The sequence below is a fragment of the Andrographis paniculata genome, unplaced genomic scaffold, assembly GCF_009805555.1.
Source record: "Andrographis paniculata isolate CXL003 unplaced genomic scaffold, ASM980555v1 Contig62END, whole genome shotgun sequence".
Lineage (NCBI taxonomy): Eukaryota > Viridiplantae > Streptophyta > Magnoliopsida > Lamiales > Acanthaceae > Andrographis > Andrographis paniculata.
The window spans coordinates 7,833,482-7,855,363 of record NW_026137598.1 but is presented as its reverse complement, the minus strand read 5'-3'; the positions used below and the strand labels follow the sequence as shown (position 1 = coordinate 7,855,363).

Here is a 21,882-nt window from a genome sequence, read left to right as displayed (position 1 = left end):
AATTATTTTAAACAAGAAAGAGATGATACATAGTATAATATAGTCCGGCAGGCAGCCATGCATTTGGTCACATGTTGTAATTGTCTTTTGCTAAGTCAACTTTTACACGGTTTAATGTGTCTTTGACATGATCTTTCGTTAACCTTTCAGAAGATTTGGACCAAAACCTCGTTTTGAACAAATCAACTGCGTATATGTATCTATTAGTCAATCTAATAAATTGAAAACAAATTAGGGGAAATATCATTCTTTATTATTTTTTTGTCTTAGATGTGGCCATTCTTGCAAGTGTATATTTATACAAGGTGAGGAGTGACCGTACAAGATTGAGTCTTAATTCATTATTTTATAAAATGATAAGAGTGTCAACTTCTATTTTAAATTATTTCAGATTGATTAATAATCAAACTGTTGGCTTCCAAGTGGCCTAAATAGCCCTTCTAAATTCTTTTTAAGTAATCTTTATATATAATCCTTTTCTTTTCTGGTATCAATACACTTTGAACTCTTCACAAGCTAACATATATATATATATATATATAAATACATACAAGTTAATCTTGAAAATTTTATCATTTATGCAGGCCTAGTATACAAAAAAAAATTTAAAAGTCATCAAGAAGAGAAAATTGGTGGGGGGTATTTATTAATCTTCAAAGTAAATATAAACCGAAACTCTTAACGTCCCTTTAAAGTGTAATGTATTTTTAACATCACTTCAAAAATATACAATGTATATAGTAGTAATAATTACCAATAATAGTGTAAGATTATTGCACCAGCAGCCATGGATCTTGATCAAGATCTTTCGTTCTGCCAAACTCCCGTGATTGTAACGTGCATTAGGTTCGATTTAATTGAGGTGATCAATGATGATCTGATCCCAGCTTCAATGAATGAACAAATTAAAGAAGACTCTTGGGATCTTCAGATTCATAAATGATGAAATAATAAACAATAACAATAATTCAGCAGCAGCAGCAGCTAATGAGAAGATACATTGTACAAATTTCAAAATACTATAAAAGGGTGGGGACATCCTTGAAACCCTCGAAGGCTATCCATCCCATTCTCGGAATATTATTACATTATATGGATTCGAATTATGATTTCTTGGCTTTTTGATTGATCTTTGGCTTCTTTCTTTCTTTTTGCATTTCTTGAACAAGTTTGAATTCAAATACAATTATTTATTTGCTGCTTATTGGGAACACTCAATCTGTTTCTTTAAATTAGCCACAAAGGTGAGAAGAAAAAGATTTCTTAGCTTTTAGATATTCCATACCCTTCTTGTAAGTATCCCTTTAACCTTTCCAATTCAATCTTGATTTCTTTGCATTTGATTTAATTCCATTCTCTGCAAAAAGATACCCTTTTTCTTCTCTGTTTGTTTCCATTTCAGTTTTCCCCCAAAAGCCCCTTTTCGAGAAAATCTAGGAGAAATTAGTTTCATCTGGGTATGCCCCGCCCCAATTTCTTGGTTTTCAATCTTTGCTGTATCTGTTGATTTGGGGTTTATTAATTTTGAATGATTTGTGTTTGGCTCGTTGTCTGGAATTTGTAATAATGTGTGTGGAAATCGTCTTCTTCTGAGGTTGTAATAATTGATTCAGGTTATTACAATGGGGGATCACTTCGTCCTGCTGGTGGATCGATTGCTGACAGAATCTACTTTGGAGGCTGCAATCCAGTCGAAGCAATCAGAACCAGAACCAGAACCAGTTGGGGCTGCCATTGCCCACACATCAATCGACATCATCGATTCTTGCAACGTTAAACATTCCGAAGAAGCTCAATTTTCGAACAAGATTGTCGAATGCAGGATTTGCCAGGACGAGGATTTTGATTCCAACATGGAGATCCCCTGTTCTTGCACAGGAACCTTAAAGGTTGCTAACTCCTTTGCTTTTGATTGATCAATGATACAATTCACTGTTCCATTGATTATCCAATACATATATATAGATATATTTTAATTATTATTATTATTTTTTTTGTGTGTATTTCAGTATGCTCACCGGAAATGTGTGCAGCGGTGGTGCAACGAGAAGGGCGACACCGTCTGCGAAATATGCCATCAGGTGAAGCTCATCGATCTTTCAAAAAACTCGACTCAATTGATGACAGCTTTGTAATAATATCATACTCACAATTCTTGATCGATAATTCGTATCGTAGCAATTCAAGCCCGGATACACGGCACCGCCTCCAATATTTCGTGTCGAGGGACTCACGATGAACTTGAGGTTCTGTCCGAGAGATTTAGGTTGTAATGATGCGTAACCTTGTAATGAATCTAACTTGCATTTTCTCAGGGGTAATTGGCAGATTGCAAGAAGGGACATGAACAACAATCCTAGGATTATCGCAATGATTTCAGCCAGACAACATAGGCTGCTCGATCCAGAGGAGTACAATGATCATCGGGATTCTACTTCCCGGAGCATAATCTGTTGTCGCTCCGTCGCCATAATAGTAACTTTCTTCTCCTCAGGATCCTAGTTAAGAATCCTGTCTTAAAGTTTGATTGTAGGGTTATTTTTTTCGATTACCTGCAATGCAGTTTACAATCCTCCTGATTCTCCGGCACACTCTTCCGGTCATTTTCAGCCACGCCGGCAGCTATTCTTTTCCGGTTATGCTGGTAAGAAACTAAACCCGAGCAAAACCTTATTCCTCAGCATACCATGTTTTCTTATTCCTCGACATGTTTCGACTACAGTTGGTAATGCTCCGAATTGCCGGGATTGTTCTTCCAATTTGCCTAATACTGAAAGCAGTGACTTCCGTCTTGCGTCGCCAGCAGAGCGCGCAGAACGATCGATCGAATTTCGCCTATGACGAAGAAATATTACATCAACCGCAGGTTGTCTCTGCTGCACATTGAAGCGAAGGGTTGCCGGTAGAATCGCCGATCATCGATTACGCCGGAACCCTACAGTTACTGTAAATATGGTAATCTTCAGGCAGGAATTATGAACAGCCCTGAAGAAGTATTGTACAGAACAAATGCTACATTGTACATATAAAGGTTAAAACAATGTCTAAATAGCGATTAAAAACGCAAATGAATCTTTACACTGCATAAAATACAAACCATATGAAAAATATAATATATATATATATATATATCTGTACACAGTTCCATTTGTAAGAGAAACCAGAAAACGAAAAGCCCCCCTGGAAAATTTCTGGTTCAAGACTCTAAATTCATCACCTGTTTGTTTGTTCCTCAAATTCGAGCTTGAAATCACCGGTGTTTTTCTCTACCAATCAATCCTGTAATAATTTCAGTTCCAGCTTCTCCTAGGCCTGAAATGTTAGCGGAAACGATAAATAAGAAGGCCAGCTCGGCGTATCGCTATGACTACAAACACCTATTTTTCGTAGTACCTCTGGGTTTTAAATATTTCGCTGTCAAACAACAAACACGGTTAATATTATATATTTTTAAAAGAGTGTAGGTGATGTTTATACTTCCGGCTTTTCTGTCGCTGGCGCCAGTAGCAGGCAAGTGCGCCGAACAGGCAGCTCACAACGGCAATGGCCAATGCAGCTCCGATGGGCACGACAACTGCGTGCGCTGAAACTGCCAAATCGTCGGCGAATGCTGAGTCGGGGTTGTTGTTGTTTAGCTGTTTGTTGACTTTAACAAATGTTGCGAGTGTCTCTCTGTAGTAACCGATGAGAAACTTGTAAACCTCATCCTCGTCCCAATCGATCTCATTCTTGTCGTCATCTTTGCTGCTTTTGGATCGGTAGCAAGAAGGGCAGAGTTGTCGAGCAGGCCATATCATTTTGGGGAACATGGGATCGCCTGTATCCGCAGATGCTTCTTCCTTCATGAGCCTCTCGTTAACTTTGTTGTGAGCTTTCCACAGCCAAAGAATTAAATCGCGGGATTTCTTGAAAGGGTTAGAAACACTGCAATTATGACATTATATATTAAAAGATGCAGAGTCTAAGAAGATAGGATTGTGAGTCGCGTGTTAAACTTACCTTGAGCACATTTCGTTAAAATGTTGTCGACACTCCTCGCATATAAAGAAATTATGAATGAAATCACATATGGTGGTAAATGCCATTTCAGTTTCTCCATCACTTACTCTTACAGAAAGTGAGTGCAATAAAACCCACAATCCGCAGCTGCAAATGGAACAATGCGTATAAAATTCAAACAAAGATCACGGTAATAAAATAGGAAAATAACAAATGGAGAATGGGTTTACCTAAAGCCTCTAGTCTCATTCCTGCTGCCACGACAAAACATCTACGAAGGAAATACAACGACAGATTGCAAACATCAGAAACTGATAAACTCACATACACCATTACTAAGGCAGTGAAATTTATGTCCGCAAAAATATCTCTCTCCACTAAATATCTGTAAAAAAATAATCTAGAATTCAGATTCTTTTAGGACCGTGAACAGGGGAAAAATTATAGAGATTGGCTGACACGAATTTGTCCAGAACTTGGTTCCTTGTTTCCAGCATAGCATGACTGTAAAAAGGATAAACAGAAACAGAGTGAACCCAAGTCCGGGTAAAGAACATACCCAATATCCACGAGGCACATCATTTCCGCAAATTTTATAATTCCTGAGTGGCTGTCTCTCACCAACATTAGGGGATTTCTTGTTATCAGCTGAAAAATCATCAAAATCAACGAGTATTTCTGCAGTTCCCTTACGGCACCTTGTAAAAACACAAGAATTAGAAAAGTAAGAAATGTAACCACCATGCAAGGGAAAGTGGGAGAGGTACAGACAGAACGGGAATCATGATGCTCACCTTCTTGATGGGTGATGGACCACTAAAAGTTGAAGGAATTTGACGAGTGGTGCCCAAGTATCTGGTTTTATCATCTATATGTATGAAACAAGAGCGCTAATCAGTATAGCGAGGATGAAGCAGAGCTCAATAAAGAACTTATGTACGACATTGTGTCCTTCACCTTATGATCTAAAATGATGTTAAAAGCTGTAGAGGTTGCCTCCTCAACATCGTAGACAGCACGTGCAATCTTCTCACAAACACATGAAAATTAGTCAAAGCTAAAAATAGTGAAAAAATTTTATTTTCCATGGCTTTGTTACCATTCAAAATAGGTTAATTGAAAATCACCTGTCCAGGATCCGAAACATTTGCATGGAGATTTTGCTCATTCTCGAATCTTTTATCATCTAAACTATATGATCTGCACCATGAAACAACAAATAAATCTAACAACGAAGTCAATGTCTGTACCAATCATATGTGCCTACAGGCAGAAATATAGAAGAAAAAGGAGACCAAAACTAGAAGTGGCTTCTTACCCATTAAGTTGCTTATTAATCCAATTTAGCAATAGTTCAGCAGTACGTCCTTTGTCAATGGAACGTATTTCACTCTTATCTTTTGGATTCCAACTCCCAGACAAAAACTTAGAAGGTGGGCCCCAAAGAAGCATAGGGTATTGTCCGACTGAGAATTTATCACAGAGATCAGTATTGATCTGTGCTGCCATGTAAAGCAAAGAGAAAAAACATCATGTAGCAATAAAGCTGAAAGATATTGTTCAATAACGATATTTATCTCAAGCTAGAAGATCACGAACATAATATGGAAAACACCTAAACAACAAGCATTAAGAAGGTTAGAGAGCAGATAAAACAATACCAAAAAGGGTATAAACAGAAGGGAAAAGGCAAGATTGTTCATCGCAAGTGTGTGGAAGCAAATGTTTGTGTAGCTCACTCTGGTAAATGAAGAATTCAAATGTCTTATATGTATCCAAATAAAGCAAAGGTCACCAGCGGTTTTATTCTTCAAGAAACAAACAAAATCAGTTCCAAAATAAGTCATAATTAAAAAAGAAGAAATCTTTTAGCCAATATGGGAATTGATAAAGGGGGTAGATCACGTATAAGTAGTACATAAACACGCAATATTCTAAAACTCTTTAGCCTATGCAGATGAACAAAGTTTTCAGAGATGCATTAGTCCCAGTCCTTCCATACCATCACTGGGCCAAAGAAATGTTGCAAAGGTCCTTTCTACTTTTGCAACCATAAATTCCTCACTATTTGAGAAACTTCACTGTTAATGCATAATGAAATAAACAAATTATAGAACAATCTATCTCGAACTGTCACCAAACAAATTCTGTTTTACGTGCATAGCCAAATAAAGAGCATGACTACCTTTAAGGCACAATCCACTCTTGTCATCAATATGATCCCTGGATGAACAGCATCTGCTCCGTTAAAAAGCTTGGCAACCTTCTCATATTGTGGCTGTTCAAATTGTTAATAACTCTGTGAGGGGCATAATTGCATCATAACCCAAAAAAAGTAGATAATTTCAGATGAAACTTAACATACCTTATAATTTCTGCAGGCAGGGCACCTGCATAAGCAAGAAAGCAAGAGATCTTACATATTAATAAAACTATTCGACAATAATTGTACAGTGATTTCCACACTGGACAATACAACCAAATTTTGTCCCCAAAAAACAAGTCTTGAAATAGAATAACCAAAAAAAACCCAAAAAGGACTCCAATTTGATGAGTATGCAAGCATCTCAGTCACTAATCTATTAATCCATACTCGACAAGATCATTCCCAATCGAACCTTTAACCTCTCATTAAACTATCCGTGTAAACTTTACTCAATTTAACTATAGACAAATTCTAATTCATCAAAGGCAAGCAACAAAAACTTTTTCTTTACAAGAAGAATGAAAAAAAACAAAAAAAATGCAACTAACCAGTGAGCGAAGAATTCAACAATAGCATAAGTAGCAGGGGTCTCCTTAAGCACCGAATCGAAGCTCGTGGCGTTCAATTCCACAGCGTAATCAGGCTTCTCAGCTTTACCCTTCTCGATTGATCTCAGAATCGACCGAGATCCAAACGAAATCGGACTCGAAATCACCGACGATGATCCTCCGGCTATTGGTGCACACACTACCAAAATCGTTACAATGATCGAAACCACAGACGACATGTGGAATTCCCGCCGGTGTAGCGACGCGCAACAATGTGCGGGTATTACCTCGGAGAGGTTTTGGCGAGCGGAATGATGTGCAGGACGATCTACCGGTTTGGCCCTGGGCACGGCAATGAGTACGCCTTACGTCAACCCTCTAATTTTGTGGATTCCCAATTACAAAACTTTTGCGCTTCTATTCATTGTACCCTGCTTTTGAGGAGTTGTACCTTCTTAGAAGGGTACGGAACCCTAACGTTGTAATGAAAGTACATATTTTCAAGATTTGATTTTTCTTATATTTCCATAATCAGATTTAACACTAAAATAAACAATAATAGTTTAATACAGACAACCTTTCTTTAAATCTACGTTAGCCCAAAAACACCATTTCTTGCTGTGATCGACATACAGAAAGGCACTCTAAGCTCCAATTCTTGGAGTGGTACCAGTTGATGTAGCTACACTATTGTTGCCACTCTTGCTGGTGTTCTTGCCACTGCAGCTGCCTCTTAATTTAGCGAACACTTCCTCCCTTCGGGGGCGGTTTGCAAAGAGCATCCACAGCGCCAGGCTCAGCATGACGCCTACCGAGATGAGCGCCAAACCGGCGTTGACGAGCCGGAGATCGTGCTCCAACGGCGGGCAGTATCTCGCCGTGATGTTCGTGAACGTGTCGCGTACGAAATTGCAGTCTTGGAGGCTGAGCAATGGCGGGGCGTAATGCTCGAGTGCGTAGCTCACGTTTACCGCCACCACCAGCTCGGTGTATATCGGCGGAGTCAGCCTCCCGACGCTCGCGCACAGACCGCTCGACGACATCGTGCATGTAAAGTTCTGCCACGCCTGCGTTCATATACACCGTTAGATAATCCGTAAGCGCATTTAATCGATAATTGGGTTTGGGAACGACTTGCGTACCAGAGATGCGTTTTCCATGGACAGCTCCTGAGGCGAACACGGTCGATCTTGTAGATCGCCGTCGTATGGGTAGCAGAGCTGTGGTACGACGGGACCTGACTGGTTGTAGTAATTCGGGGTAGCTTGTGGAGGCGGGTTCGAGTTGGCGATCGAGCTTACGAATACGTTCACTATGTTTACGATGTTGTTGATGACTTGTTTGCTCTTGAACAGCGTCTGATTTGTGGTTCGCTGGTCGACGCACGGAAGGATGTTGCTAAGCGCTGTCTCGGCGTGCGGGTTCTCCACCCATTCTCCCATTGCTAGACAAGTGTCGGAAATTGCGCTAAAAAAACAACACAAGCGAAGAACAATGTTCGAGTAAAGATCAGTTTTTGCGACAAAACAAAGAGTAGATACGACGTACTATACGTACTTGTTTAGAATAGCGAAAACACCACAAAGGACAAGCGTAACTGCCACGAGCAGCCATCCGCTGACAATGAATCTGCGCCAATAAATAATTCGATGAATATGAAGAAATTCTCGAAGCTGTCGTTATAGAAATGGGAAGATGAATGGACAACAGAACTCACATGTGTATCACATGTTGATGCCTGAGGATAGACAGCACTGCAATGGAAATAATGCATAAAACAAATGCAATAACGACGTCACAATTGAAACTTTTCTAACGACGCATACCAAGGCCTACGATGGATATGAGGAGCATCACAGCTGCAACAACAATAAGCGACGAACGCCTGCAACGTACAATTCAACATCCGACACTGTACAACAAATGAAGGATAAATATAGACGATAAAATGCGACTAAAATCATACACTGTATTGAAGACTTTCTGTATCCGCCTCGAGTTTTCATCGGTCTTCTGCTCCAACATGTCTGCAGCATTATCTAAATCAACATTAATCTTATCGATACCATCTTTAACATCCGAAGGTAGGAAAGTTTGCGCGACGTTGACTGTCTTAGCCAGCGATAAATAACCCGTGACGTTTCTGAGAACATGAACAGTGTACTCCGATTGATTCACTACATAATCCAAAGTATCCAATGCTTTTCCATGGAAATCATCCTGTCCAACCGACAGCAAAATACATCCAACCCTGTATATCAAGTTGCATCAAAATATTAAACTGTGAAAACATTACGAAAAAACCTACAAGAGAGTAGATGATTACGCTGCAGCGGTGGTAAAAGCAACAAGCAGCAAAAGATATATCCAAAGGGACCAGCTCGATTCTTTGTACCCGAGGTTTATCTTACATCCACAAAAGTATTGCACCACAAGAGCTGTCCCAAAGGAGAAGAACCACACGACGGCGACAATGAATGCTGCGGCACCTGTAAATCCCACAGACTGTCCAAACCAATGGTGAACAATTTCGAATAATCCACCATTATAACATAATTTGAACATTGCAACATACAATGAATGAGGTATTGAACTTACTGCCCAGTAATGCTGATTGGTAATGTCCCATCCACCTCTATATTTATGAAATTTCGAAAGAATGTCGGGCCGTTTTGTCCGATTTTCGGCTAATACAAGCGTGCCGACGTCACTGAAAGGCCCTGGAGCTTCTGCAGTAGAATTCAGTATTTGATCCTTCCAAGATCCTAGATTTTCTTGTCCTGCATCAAAATTAGATCAAAACAAATGGGGGATGTAATTAATAATGGCAAACATTCAGCCATGAATTGATTACAAAAAAAAAAGAAAAAACTAAGGCCGGATCCATTTGATAGAACATCCAATCTTCGAAACATAGATTGATCAAACTAGTAGTGAAATGCAACAAATTCGACAATTGAAAACCGCACAAATACCCAAACCCATTTGCAGAATTCTCATCATGCCCAGTTAGAATCAGAAATATAAAAAAGAACAAATCAAAGAATGGAACCTCAAGAAACCATATTGCCAAGAAAAGCATAAATCAATGCATCACAAGCGTTCGTTAAAATGCCTGACTCAGAAATCACAGTAATCGACAACCAAACGTAATCAACAAACCTAAAATGGACTTGAAAGGATCTTTGGCAACAGCAACAGGGAAAATGGAGAGAGCAGCAAGAAGAAGAAGAACCCAGCAAGAAAAACCCCTCACCCCCATTTCCCGCAGCACCAAATCTCACTTCAACCGAAGCACATAAAGCCACTGAGAATCAGGAGAATCTCCTGATTAGAAAAATCTCACACCATCCGTCTTGTGTTCCCATTTGCATATGAGAAGGGATCATCGCAATTATTCCCCTTTTTTTTCTGTTGCAATTATTCTATTTTTTTATTCGTCTGTTTATGGGCAGATGAGTAAAGTAAATAGAAAATCTCAGCTAAACCCTTGGCATTGGCAATCAAAGATCCGCGGGAACAATGGACGGACAGATGTGCAGAAACCTAATCGACTACATTTAGAGGTGATGTGGAGGTTCACATGGGACCGATGAGAGCAGGTGTAAATGGAGCTAGCAATATCGGCGGACCATAGAGGTGATATTCCTTCACAAGACCGTGGACCCCAGCTCCGGATGAAATTACACCGTTGGATGTCCACGTTGTTATTTTATTTGGAGTTGTGGTCCAGGGACCCGCTGAGAATTTCTTCCATATCTGGCGCTCGACGGGTCTAATGTCTACCGTTTATTTCACTTCTATTAATTTTTTATTAATAGTTATTTTGATAATCGGAATAGATTTATTTGCTACTTTTGGGCTTTTTATTTTTTGTTAGGATCCCAAAGAATAAAAAGTTAATGTATTATTTAATTTCTTTATTAAAATTTGGGAGGAGAAACAGATTTCACGGGCATCATTTAATTAACAATTATAAATAGCACGGCAACATCTTTACTAAATACTGTGCGTTATTATTATAAGATTTAATTAAACTAAGAATACAATAAATGCAAGGCTAGGAAAAAAATTGCGTGCGGTTAGGTGCATAGTAACGGTCAAAGCCGCTTTGCCGTTGGGACCCTTTTACGAATCCACGAGACGTTTTGTTTGATGGACTGCGACGGTCGTTAACGGAAAATTAAGCATTAATTAATGTGGGCCCCACGAGTGAATGCACGCGCATACCCCCGCGCGTCGCCGCGGGCTGCAGGATCTTCGCTCGGGTGAATCATTTTATTAATATTAAATGTTTGGGCCTTAATTAGATATAAAAGTTTTACACTATTAAATATTTATTTTTTTAATATTATATATTTTTTATTTTAATTTTTTTTACATAAATTAATATAAATAGAGTTGTTTACCAAACAAGATATAAAATAAAATAATATTTTTTATATCTTAATGTAATATAAAATTTTAACTATACTTAAATCGTTAGATGTATAATAGTATTTGTGAAATATTGGTATATCTTTTGGAGTTCACGTTCAATTCCAATACCAGAAATTGTGGCAATCAATTAACCAAAGCCAACGCCATTGTAATATCGACAATACGAAAAGCATAAATATAAATTGACTTGGAGAAGAATTTGTTTCGTTTTCTTTTAAACATAAATTTTCAATTAAATGTTATTTTAATATAACATTTTACAAATAAAATAAAATATACACATTATTGAAATGGACTCAATATTACTATTACTATTGTCACATGATTATTTCAATAAAAAAAAAACACCAAATATAAATAATTTTCTGTCCTTTTCTTTCTCGAATACTACTAATTGCCTCTATAATTGTGTTAATTGACTAATGAAAGCTATGGTGTTCACTTTGGGACTTTGTAGGATAAAGGGTGATACGATAGTTGTTGTGTAATCCACACAAAATAATTTTACCTTTAGACTTTTGAAAAAGTTATAAATAAAGCAATCTCAATAATTGAGCCAGATGGGCTTGCTAAGATTGAAACTATTAATTAATAAATATGGGAAATGAGATTATCCAAAATCAAGAACCATTACAAAATGTCCAGTGATTCAGTCCACTCCAATATCAGATGAAATTACAGCCCAAATTACAATTTAAAACAAGCCCAATATTACAGATCACATATTTCTAAACACACAATGTAATTTTGGGATTTGGAAAGTAATTGCAAGAAGCAACAAAATCACACACATACATGATATTCCTATCATTATTCTGGTGATTTATTTGTAAAAACCTGTAATTAAACAGAAGGTTTCTATTCAAGAAATTTAACTGTATCTTCACCAGCTCCCAAACAGGAGCTGAATTCCAATACATTTTCCAGATTGGATCTCAAAACAATGCAAGAAATACATTCAAAGTTTGACTATGTTGAAGATAAAAACGAACAATTATCAAAAGTCTTCTGAGTTAGATTACTTTATTCTATTAAAACACATCAAACACATTTCTTATAATCAATCAAACAATCTCCTTGTGAGCATCATCACACACAATCGAATATTGGAAGCTTCAAAGCATTTATTCCATATAAATCCCACCAAGAACAAATTGAAACTCTGGCATCTTTGCAGAATAATTTAGGGCATAGATATTGAGATCATCAGAAAAGATATGGTTTTGGCTCTTCCCCATTACCAAACAACAAATCAATTAAAAACTACTCAAGCAGCCAAAAGCACACACAAATGGAATAAAAAACTCACAATGCACCATCATAAACAAGAGCAGCAAGCTGAAGATGAACCAAGATTTCAAAACTAACCAAAATTTTCATTAAAATTCAGCACAGACAGGAGCATTGATAGTATTAAGAAGAACTAATCAGTGATCAGACTCATGACGAATTAATTGATACCACAGTTTGACACTAAAAAGCATCTTTGTAACTAAGTGAAACGACCTGCAATTCATTCCCTACTTTAGTCTTCACCGTTATGCCATCGACTCCGGCAACGATCACCGAACTTGCCAATCCGATGAACATGCCATGGTCGACTATACCAGGAAGTCTCAAGATTGCATCACTAGCCTTGTTCAAATCTCCCATGTCCCTGTCAAAATACAAATCAATTATATAATTTCCATTATCGGTTACGTATGGCTTCCCCCCACTCTGAGGAATCTTCCGCAGCTCGCCGACGCAGCCTGCATCGGCAAACAAACCTTCGAGCCTTTTCAAGGAATGTTTCCAGCAGAAGGGGATAACCTCCACAGGCATGTTCAAACCGCTGCCGCCAATGTGATTCACCAATTTTGATTCGTCGACTATGACGACGAACTTCTTGCTCGCGGATTCCACCATTTTCTCCCTCAACAGCGAGCCTCCGCGGCCTTTAACCAAATTTAGGTTAGGGTCGACTTCATCCGCGCCGTCGATTGACAAATCCACAACTGGATGCGAATCGAGATCTGAAAGCGGAATCCCTAACGACACGGCTTGTTCGTGAGTTTTCGTAGACGTAGGGATGCCAACGATGTCCTTCAACTTCCCCTGCCGCAATAGCTCCGCAATCCTGTCGACGGCGTGCTTGGCGGTGGAACCCGTGCCGAGCCCTACCACCATTCCCGATCTGACATGCTCCACGGCTCTGTACGCGGAAATCCTCTTCAAATCATCCTGCGTGAGCGGACACGACGGCGACGCGGCAGAAGGCACCATCTTCTCCTGCGACTCAACTGCGGCAAGGGCTTCAGGAACCGGAAAATGCGGGTAAGCAACCGCCATAGCAACCGTCTGATTCTAATAATACAATTTCTTCCTCAAGTAACAGAATACAAACAAAGAAGCGAAAAATAACGGAAGCCCAATCCCAATACGTCAAATTGAATTTCTGTGGCTGTCTGGCTGGCTACAACATATTTCGAACCGACGAATCAAATAGTATCGACGCGCATTAAATTAGAACAAAAATTTAGGAGGAATTGCAGAAGAAAATAAAAATCGAGGTGGGTCAGGGCAGCGCAAGGCGAAGCGAAGCCAGTCCACCGCAATCCGGAAAGAATAGATTCGGTTTGAAATATGTAATTGGAAAAGGGCAATTAGGGTTTGCGAGATATTTATAGGGAGGAAATCATCGGGACGCGGAAACGTGCACGAATCCTCGAAAGCAGGAATACTCGCATCTCCGCCCTTATCTCTCTCTGCTCCTCCTCTGCACCAACCCACACTACACAAATCTTATCATCATTCAGATTGCGTTTGGCAATGGCGTGAGTTCCAGCTTTTGCGTTGCATTTATATTTTATATTTAAAATATATTTTAATAATGTGATACAATAATAGCATTTTATAAATATATATCAATATTTTTTTATATAATTTTTATAAAAAATGATTCTATAATGAAAATAGATAAATGAATTAAACCTCAATTTTCATGGATTGGTTCGTTTTCTTTTTTCCATAAGATAACTTTTCTTTTTGTTTTTAATATCAAATTTATTATTATTATTATTAGTATTTTAAAAAATATCAATGAAAATATGAATAAAAATACATAGTGTCATGCACCGTCTGAATGTATATGTATATACAAATTTATTTATTTATTTTATAACTTGGGAATAACAGCGATCAAATAAGCAAATTTAATACTCTTTCCGTGCCACGTACTGAGACACGGTATATAAATTAAGATTAAGATAACTGATTAGTTTAATTAAAATTAAAAAATAAATAAATTAAAAACTTTAAAATAAAATTAAAATGTATAATTATTTTTCAAAAAAAAAATGACATAAAATGTGAAACGAAGAGAAACGGCAACATAATATATGAAACGGATGGGGGTAATCAAGTACTACTGTTCAACATTTTATTTACACGTATTATTACAGTAGGTATTTAATTTGGGCAATCGGTAGCATGTTGAATAATGTTTAGCTATGGTAGGGCCCCACCACGGCTAGTGTCAGCTAAAATTCAATGCCTATTTGCTAATATAGTTGTATAGGCATGAGCTGAGACGATGCCAGATATACATGATTTAGGATTTATCTTTTATAATGTAAATATTTGTATCCTTTGTTTTTCGAATATATTAGAACATTCGTTACAGTTATTTTTAGGTCTTTGATTATTTTTTAGATTTTAATTATAATAATACTCATTATCTATAATAAAAAAATATAATTATTTTAAATTTATTATATTTTTCAATAACTGGTTACTTTCAACAAAAATAATAAAAATAAATTAAGTATTATTTCTTTTTATTTTTTATTTTTGAAATCTTCAAATTTCAAATACTATAACGGATGCTCTTATAAGTAAAAGATATAAATCATGTTAGACCAATTATATTATTATTGTTTTTAAGTATTATTTGATTGTAATTTAAAATTGATTTGAAATATAATGTTATGTGAATTTTTGTTTAAATACTATTTTTATTTAATATTTTATTAATGTACTTTTGTTTGGAAATAGTATACGATGAATAATGTTTAATTTAATTAAAAATGTTAAAAAAACAAATATATTTTTTAGTTAATAGATTGAAAAAAATTTCACGAAACATTGACATACACTAGTTTATATTTATAAATTTTAAGTTAAATTCAAACATTAAAGGAACATATCTTACATGATCTACCTAGTTCAGCGACATAGTCGTATATATATATATATATATATGTGGTTTATAAGATAATTTTATTATATTATCATTTTTCATTGTTGGTAAAGTAACATTTATAATTAATTGCTAACTTAGAAGTGATTCAAAAATTGAAAAATAAATTGATGGTTCCCAATATATGGATGTAGTACTCCCTCCCTCCAAAATAAGGTCGGACATTTATTTTTTACACGGATTTTTAGGTGAGTAGTATTAAGTATAATAATTTAGAAATTAGGTGATGTGACGGAGAGAGAAATATATATTTTATTTTTTTATTTGAATGATGTGAGAGGATAAAATGTGGGGTAGAGATTATATATAATTAATTATTTTCTATTTTGAAAATATTGCAAAATATTTGGGACATATCAAAAAAAAAAATGTTACGTAATGTTTGGGACGAAGGGAGTATATTATATGCATAGGGACAGTGGGTAAGGCATGGGAATGGAATCATTCAAGTCCCAATATCTTGTTTATATATATATATATATATATATTTATATAAAATAAATGAGGCATGCACCATTCATCACTACATACAAGTCTAGTCTATCAAATTTTATTATTTTTTTTAAAAAAACACCAAATAAACTAACATAATAATTTATGTTTTGGTTTATTTTGATTTTTGATTTATATAAATAAATAAATAAATCAAAGTAGACAATATTCATGCGTGTGTATATAGTTTAAAAGAAAATAGTTATTTTTTTGCATAGTGGGAATATTAGTAAAGTACATATCCATCCAATAAAAAAGAAAACTAAAATCAATTTGTAGGGTGTGTATTAAAAGAGTCAATCAATAATCTCACTTTTCATGATTCGTCAACCAAGTGGGTCTTCGGAGAAGCCCAACATGGACATAAACTTTTCTTATAAATTAATATAAATTATAGAGAATTAAATCAAATATTAAAATATTACGACCAAAGCTCAATTATAATTAATCAATTTATTTATTTTGTATATACTTATTAGACAAGTTTTTCTTTGATTGCAATTTTTCTCTATTTGACTAAAATTTCAATACAGTGCCAAATTTACAGTTTTATCAAATTGAGCGAGAAATGGAAAAAAAGAAAAAAAAAAAAAAAAAAAAAAAAAACGTGCCAGACTTAATTGGATAGAACTGTACGCTTTTCTAGGCAGCCTCTCGTTCGAGATTGAAAATCTTGCGGTCAAATTAGGGTTTTGAAAGTTGACTAGTAAATTTAAAAATATATAAATATGTCCAAATTCATTGTATGGTGGCCATATGTATTGTTGTGGGAATTTCGTTAAGTTGTCCAAACTCCAAAGGCCCAATTGTTGTACAGTTTGATGATATTGTTCATAGCCCAAATAGCTACTAATTGGGCCTATGAGGCTCAAAATAGAACCTAAATGATTTTAAAAAATTAGAATTTAGTTTTACACGAAAATATTCCATCCGATAAATCTTTTTTTTTTTTTTTTTTAGAGGTAAAGGAAATACTCGTACTGTTTGATTTTCTTTTTAAAAAGAAAAACAAGAATGAATTTCGCTGATTTTATCTGTCTATATTATATATGTACAGTTTAAATTAAAAGTGGGATTAACAGTGTTTGTTGCAGACTGCAATGGATTGTAATAGAAAAAATTTACTGGAGATGAATATTGACAGTGAGTAGATGACAAATGAAATGACTAGTCGAAGCTCTTTCACTCTCTCTCTCTCTCTCTCTCTCTCTCTCTATGTTTCAGTCAAAGCAGCCATGAATGGCTTGCTGGCTAGCTTTGGGAAGAAACCAAAACTTTGCCAAACAGGGAATATCATCTGCAAAAAAGGACAATCTGAAAAGAGGGTTTTCTTGCAAACTTTAAGGTACGCTTTCATTTCATTCAATTTACATTTTATTACACCACTGTCTCTTCTCTTCGATCATTTCTTATCCCCAAATATTGGTTAATTAAGCATGCTAGCTGATCAAACTCCATGTATGTATGTATATATAATAATTTTTTTTAAATCACTACTACTGTATTATTAGTACAAGAATTATATATATTAATTAAGAATTTTATAAGTATATAAATATGATTAACTTAGTAGTGATGAGGCACATCATCAGAGCCTAGGGTTTGAGCCCTATGAATGGACAGCTCCAATTCCAAGCCATTCACCCAATTCTGGTAATCAAACCAAAACCCTAATTCAGAATACTATGATTCGTGGGCAAGTGATAGTGCAGCAACAGTGTCGAGACTTTTATCTCCATTCTTGCAAAGCCAGACAGACAGCTGTGATGTGCTTGACAAGATGTGTAAAAAATAAATTCAAATTATACTATATAAACACATAAACATATATGCATTAAATTTTCAAGGGTTTTTTGTCCTGTTACTCAAATGGATGTAATAGATTTATCAACAGAGAGCAGTACGTACCCTCCTCTGATATGATATATATATATACAAGTACTATGTATGATTGATCCCCAATAATAATCTCACCTCATCAATTACACTTTATAATTCTACAGTCTACCCTAGATTTTCATGTCTCCCAAAATCTCCTGATCACTCCCCTCCCCTCCCCTCTTTATATATCTATCCAGTAACCATACCATACCATACCATACCCTTCATTTGTGCTCCTCCATCCATCCAGCAAAGGCTTGAAAGCAAACAAGTTTCTGAAATTAGGGTTTTACAATTCAAGGTTTGGTTTGGTGTGATTAGGGTTGTGGAGTATGGAGCTTCCTTCAGTCCAGTTCGAGGCAGGTCGAAAGCCGAATACTCAGCTGTTATATCGTTGGCTCATGAACACATCGAATTCTTGGACGTACGAATGGTGGGTTTTTGATGCAACGATGTGGGAGCTGAGTTTGGATTTTGCTGTCGCGCCTTGGACTGAAGGGAGCTCCCTATTTATATATCCACTACTCCTTTAATTTATTTATTGTGTATGTTTGTTTAATTGTACACATGAATATGATAGTTGCTTTTCGTTTTCATGCATATGTAATTGACACACACGTATATATATATATATATATATATATGTTCAAATCTCTTAACGGCTCTCCTACTATTGATCTGCTTGTTAGATTTTCTTGATGCAGGATGAAGTACCAAAAGTGACTTAGAGACCTTCTGCCAAAGGACTAAGGCAAGGATTGATTCAGGGATTAGGCAGTTTTTTTATTAATTTTTTAAAGAATTTTTTTGTAGCTTCTTGGGTACTAGGCAGTAGGCAATAGTGTTTTTAATTTATCCTTTTTTGGGTGAAGGAATTGAAAAAAGCAATAGCGTTCTTGTTTTACACTCTCTAATGTTTTCTGGTACATCAAATGTGAAGGAATTTTCTTGATCTTGTATTGTGCCCTCTCCTGTTTGAGTTCTTGGTTTTTGGGTTGTTGATATATGTCCCAGTTCTTCACAAAGCCCTAAAATCGATTGAACAAGAAGACATCATTTTTACTGAATGAATGCATATTTACCATTGATACACATCGTCACATCACAATAAATCAATACTTAAAATTCAAATCACCATAACACTAATTAACCAACCAATGGTATCTTTCTCATCCTCTCAATCTTGTGATCCAAAACAACAACAAAATCTTCCTTCCCCTCATCAACAAGAAACCTCTTCAAATCCCTAAACACTCTCTTGCTCGGCAACATGCCCATGTCCATCATCTCGTGGACTAACCGGCACGCCGTGTCTACCTCGCCACCGTGACACAAACAATCGATCAACACAACATACATCTTCACATCCGGAAGCACACCTCTCCCCTTCATCCGATCCCACACATTCATCGCCATATCCACCCGTCCCTCGTTGCAAAACATCCTCACCATTATATCAAAAGTTGCCACGCCCGGCTCGCAATCCATCCCATCAAAAACAGCGCACGCCTCCTCCGGCTTCCCCTCTCGGACAAGATGATGCAATAGTATCTCATAAGTTTGCGCATCCGGCCCAACCTTAAACACCCTCATCTCATCGACTAGCCTATATGCATCCCCCAATCTTCCCGACCGGCAATACGCCCTCGCCAATGCATTGTAAGTAGGAGCATCGATTCCACGATTGCTCGCCTTGCAAGTATTGAAATACTCCATAGCTTCATTCAGCCGGCCTTCGTTTGCCAATGCGTGGATCATTGTACAGTATATATGCGGGGATGGTTGCATTCTTGTCGATTTCATTTCATTGTACAATGTCGCGGCATCGTTTAGCCTTCGAGCTTTACAATAGGCATTGATCAGAATTCCGTAAGTGACTGTATCCGGCCGCAGTCCGTGAGCCTTCATCTCGCTGGAAAGTTCATTCAGGCGGTGGAAATTGCATTCTTGGCCCCAACCCTCCAACAATGGTGTGTAGGACTTGACATTGGGGATGAACCTTGTGTTTTTCCAAACGTCGAACACCTGGTGTGCAATCTCAACATGCTTTGATTTGCAGAGAGCATCAAGTAGCTTGTTGTAGTCCTGCAATTGGGGCTTCAGGCCGTAGTCTTTCTCCATTCTTTCGAATGCGGTTATGGCTTCTGCCACTTTCCTTGCCCTGATAAGCCTCCGGGAAATTAGGGCAAAAGTGCTTGTATCGAGAATGCCCTTTGATTTCATCTCGTCCACCAACAGCCATGCCATTTTGAATTGCTTGATTTTCCCCAATGATTCGATTAGGGCATTGTAGGACTCCGGTGTGTGTTGGAAACCCTTTTTCTTCTCGGCCCACCGGAAAAACGATAGCGCCAAGACTCCGGCATTTTTGAGCTTCTTCAACACATCAATGACCACTTTTGGGGATAAATCGTCGCATAAGTCAGCAGAATTCAGAACAGAGTCGAGATTTCTAAAACTCACAACCCTGCAAACTATGGTTCGGATCATTTCTGATTCCTTGTCGGTTTGCTCATTATTATCGGCATTTTTATGCTCCGTGTCGGAGCTAGATGGAAGCTTATAAAGATTCGGTCTGGAAATTGTTGTGGTAAATATTCTAGATTGACGATGGGAGTTTCTTGATATGGGCTTTCCTATACCTCCGATGATGAATTTCAGAAAATCCATCGAGGAATCGGAACTGATTTGAAGCTTGATGGTGTGCTGCTAAGATTTAATTGAGCAAAATAGCCGCGGAAATCCAAAAACATCTGCAATAAACTAAATTCGATGATTTTTCAGGAGATAGTAAAATTGTACACCTGGTCCACCCCTCCCAAAACCAGAAGAATCGTATTGGATCAAACACGTCACAATTGCAGCAAATCTTTGAAAGATTCTCGCATTTGCTTCTGTCTTTTGCCATGAAAAATGTGGGGGATAGAACTCACAATATTATGCGCTGTAAGAGACGACTCCTCTGAAAGAGCAAGATGAACAGGAAGATGATTACGGCTGGATTTTGCGCCATAGCACACGAAACCGACGTAAGAAGAGAAAAATCAAAATTAGGGCTTGATTTTGGGCTTCAGCAGATGAAATATCAGAGCTGGATTTTGCACTGTATCTGATAAAGCTTGGCGAAGAAGAAAACGAGTATTTGGGCTGAAAATAAATTAGGGCTTTACAGAAATGGGCCTAAGTTTAAATGGTTTTCTATTTGGATCGAGGCCCGAAACCCCAACTTTTTTAATATAAAATAAACAGATTTAAATCTAAAAATCAGGATTATATTATTACATACATATTTTACATCTAGAGACTAGAAATATCCTGTGGGTAGAACAATATTAAAATAGCTGGCGAAAATCGTGGTTCCAATTACACGCTTTCACGTTTATATCCACACAACACAAGTAGCGTTTTCTATTAAATTCTTACAAGAATTGAACACACAGACACACATACCACATGTCATGTAGCAATCGTGTATAATTCCTTTTGGTACACTTCATGACAATAATTAATTAATTAATTAAATCAGAAACAAATCTATTTATCTCTAATTCACCCATGGCATGTCAAAATTAAATTCTGACTTTATACACAATTAATCACACGTATTTGCTCTGTACAAGGACATCCCACCAACATCTGGAAATAAAAAATAAAAAATTAAAACGAGAAGTTATTAAAACGAAATTTAATAATCAATAAATGGGTGATGTTTATCGCTTAAAGAGATAAAAATCTAAAAACATGTTACAGACACCGAAAATGACAGCAATAATTACGAACCCAAATGTTTCAAGAATGTAATTAAATACAGCGTCGAATGACTAATTAAGCTGAAGTGGAGCAATACAAAGTCGCCAAATATATCCAATTCAATCAAATAAATAATCTGAATTATTGCATTAATTTGGCTAATTAATTATGATACATTCGAATCGAACGAACAAGATTCGATCCATTAATTTCAATTTTTAAATTTAGCAATAATATCAATTCGTACGCGTAAGCGTAACATATATGTGAATGTGAACCAAGGAAGAAACCGTTTACCTATTACTGGAATTGAACTGTATATAATG

General features: G+C 36.7%; 5 protein-coding genes across 9 annotated transcripts; 1 reads left to right on the top strand and 4 right to left on the bottom strand.

Moving 5' to 3' along the window:
* Positions 1-1,075: 1,075 nt before the first annotated feature.
* LOC127260805 (uncharacterized) lies at positions 1,076-2,887 on the top strand. Of its 2 annotated transcripts, none has more exons than XM_051288746.1 (7): positions 1,076-1,244; positions 1,614-1,889; positions 2,010-2,081; positions 2,179-2,246; positions 2,316-2,475; positions 2,564-2,644; positions 2,723-2,887. In XM_051288746.1, exons 2-7 carry the CDS (start codon positions 1,623-1,625, stop codon positions 2,885-2,887), a joined length of 813 nt encoding a protein of 270 aa, XP_051144703.1. In that variant the 5' UTR covers positions 1,076-1,244; positions 1,614-1,622. The 2 variants fall into 2 exon arrangements, with proteins under 2 accessions (XP_051144703.1, XP_051144702.1); XM_051288745.1 differs by lacking the exon at positions 1,076-1,244 and adding an exon at positions 1,318-1,457.
* Positions 2,824-7,154, bottom strand: LOC127260804 (sulfhydryl oxidase 2-like). Of its 4 annotated transcripts, XR_007840809.1 has the most exons (13): positions 6,754-7,154; positions 6,365-6,389; positions 6,185-6,277; positions 5,318-5,496; positions 5,127-5,199; positions 4,957-5,025; positions 4,794-4,867; positions 4,559-4,697; positions 4,230-4,270; positions 4,000-4,146; positions 3,478-3,924; positions 3,218-3,312; positions 2,824-2,944 (listed from the first exon to the last, which is right to left on the bottom strand). XR_007840809.1 is itself a non-coding variant. In XM_051288742.1 (12 exons), the coding sequence occupies exons 1-11, from the start codon at positions 6,990-6,992 to the stop codon at positions 3,441-3,443; spliced, it is 1,563 nt and encodes a 520-aa protein (XP_051144699.1). In that variant the 5' UTR covers positions 6,993-7,154; the 3' UTR covers positions 3,102-3,312; positions 3,394-3,440. The 4 variants fall into 4 exon arrangements, 3 of the variants coding, with proteins under 3 accessions (XP_051144699.1, XP_051144700.1, XP_051144698.1); XM_051288742.1 differs by lacking the exon at positions 2,824-2,944 and having other exon boundaries at positions 3,102-3,312; positions 3,394-3,924; XM_051288743.1 differs by lacking the exon at positions 2,824-2,944 and having other exon boundaries at positions 3,102-3,312.
* A 94-nt stretch (positions 7,155-7,248) lies between these two features.
* On the bottom strand, positions 7,249-10,288 carry LOC127260802 (uncharacterized). Its single transcript, XM_051288740.1, has 9 exons — positions 9,916-10,288; positions 9,352-9,533; positions 9,080-9,258; positions 8,720-9,004; positions 8,580-8,638; positions 8,471-8,507; positions 8,311-8,382; positions 7,896-8,220; positions 7,249-7,820 (listed from the first exon to the last, which is right to left on the bottom strand). Exons 1-9 carry the CDS (start codon positions 10,013-10,015, stop codon positions 7,398-7,400), a joined length of 1,662 nt encoding a protein of 553 aa, XP_051144697.1. The 5' UTR covers positions 10,016-10,288; the 3' UTR covers positions 7,249-7,397.
* A 2,260-nt stretch (positions 10,289-12,548) lies between these two features.
* On the bottom strand, positions 12,549-13,984 carry LOC127261184 (probable ribose-5-phosphate isomerase 1). Its single transcript, XM_051289418.1, has one exon. It carries the CDS (start codon positions 13,522-13,524, stop codon positions 12,667-12,669), a length of 858 nt encoding a protein of 285 aa, XP_051145375.1. The 5' UTR covers positions 13,525-13,984; the 3' UTR covers positions 12,549-12,666.
* Positions 13,985-18,833: 4,849 nt separating this feature from the next.
* On the bottom strand, positions 18,834-20,850 carry LOC127261367 (pentatricopeptide repeat-containing protein At1g71060, mitochondrial). The gene has a single exon (XM_051289695.1). It carries the CDS (start codon positions 20,474-20,476, stop codon positions 18,953-18,955), a length of 1,524 nt encoding a protein of 507 aa, XP_051145652.1. The 5' UTR covers positions 20,477-20,850; the 3' UTR covers positions 18,834-18,952.
* Positions 20,851-21,882: the final 1,032 nt, after the last annotated feature.

Bases quoted from the DNA above. Each gene is read 5' to 3' on its own strand.
- LOC127261367 (XM_051289695.1), bottom strand. From the start codon at position 20,476: ATGGATTTTCTGAAATTCATCATCGGAGGTATAGGAAAGCCCATATCA.
- LOC127260802 (XM_051288740.1), bottom strand. From the start codon at position 10,015: ATGGGGGTGAGGGGTTTTTCTTGCTGGGTTCTTCTTCTTCTTGCTGCT. The intron at 8,639-8,719 runs GTATGATTTTAG...TGTACGTTGCAG, and splicing joins CAGAAAGTCTTCAATACAGT to GCGTTCGTCGCTTATTGTTG. The intron at 8,221-8,310 runs GTACGTATAGTA...TTGTTTTTTTAG, and splicing joins GTTTTCGCTATTCTAAACAA to CGCAATTTCCGACACTTGTC.
- LOC127260805 (XM_051288746.1), top strand. From the start codon at position 1,623: ATGGGGGATCACTTCGTCCTGCTGGTGGATCGATTGCTGACAGAATCT. The intron at 2,082-2,178 runs GTGAAGCTCATC...TTCGTATCGTAG, and splicing joins TCTGCGAAATATGCCATCAG to CAATTCAAGCCCGGATACAC. The intron at 2,476-2,563 runs GTAACTTTCTTC...CCTGCAATGCAG, and splicing joins GTCGCTCCGTCGCCATAATA to TTTACAATCCTCCTGATTCT.
- LOC127261184 (XM_051289418.1), bottom strand. From the start codon at position 13,524: ATGGCGGTTGCTTACCCGCATTTTCCGGTTCCTGAAGCCCTTGCCGCA.
- LOC127260804 (XM_051288741.1), bottom strand. From the start codon at position 6,992: ATGTCGTCTGTGGTTTCGATCATTGTAACGATTTTGGTAGTGTGTGCA. The intron at 6,278-6,364 runs GTATGTTAAGTT...CAATTTGAACAG, and splicing joins CTGCCTGCAGAAATTATAAG to CCACAATATGAGAAGGTTGC. The intron at 5,497-6,184 runs GTAGTCATGCTC...ATGGCAGCACAG, and splicing joins GAGTGGATTGTGCCTTAAAG to ATCAATACTGATCTCTGTGA.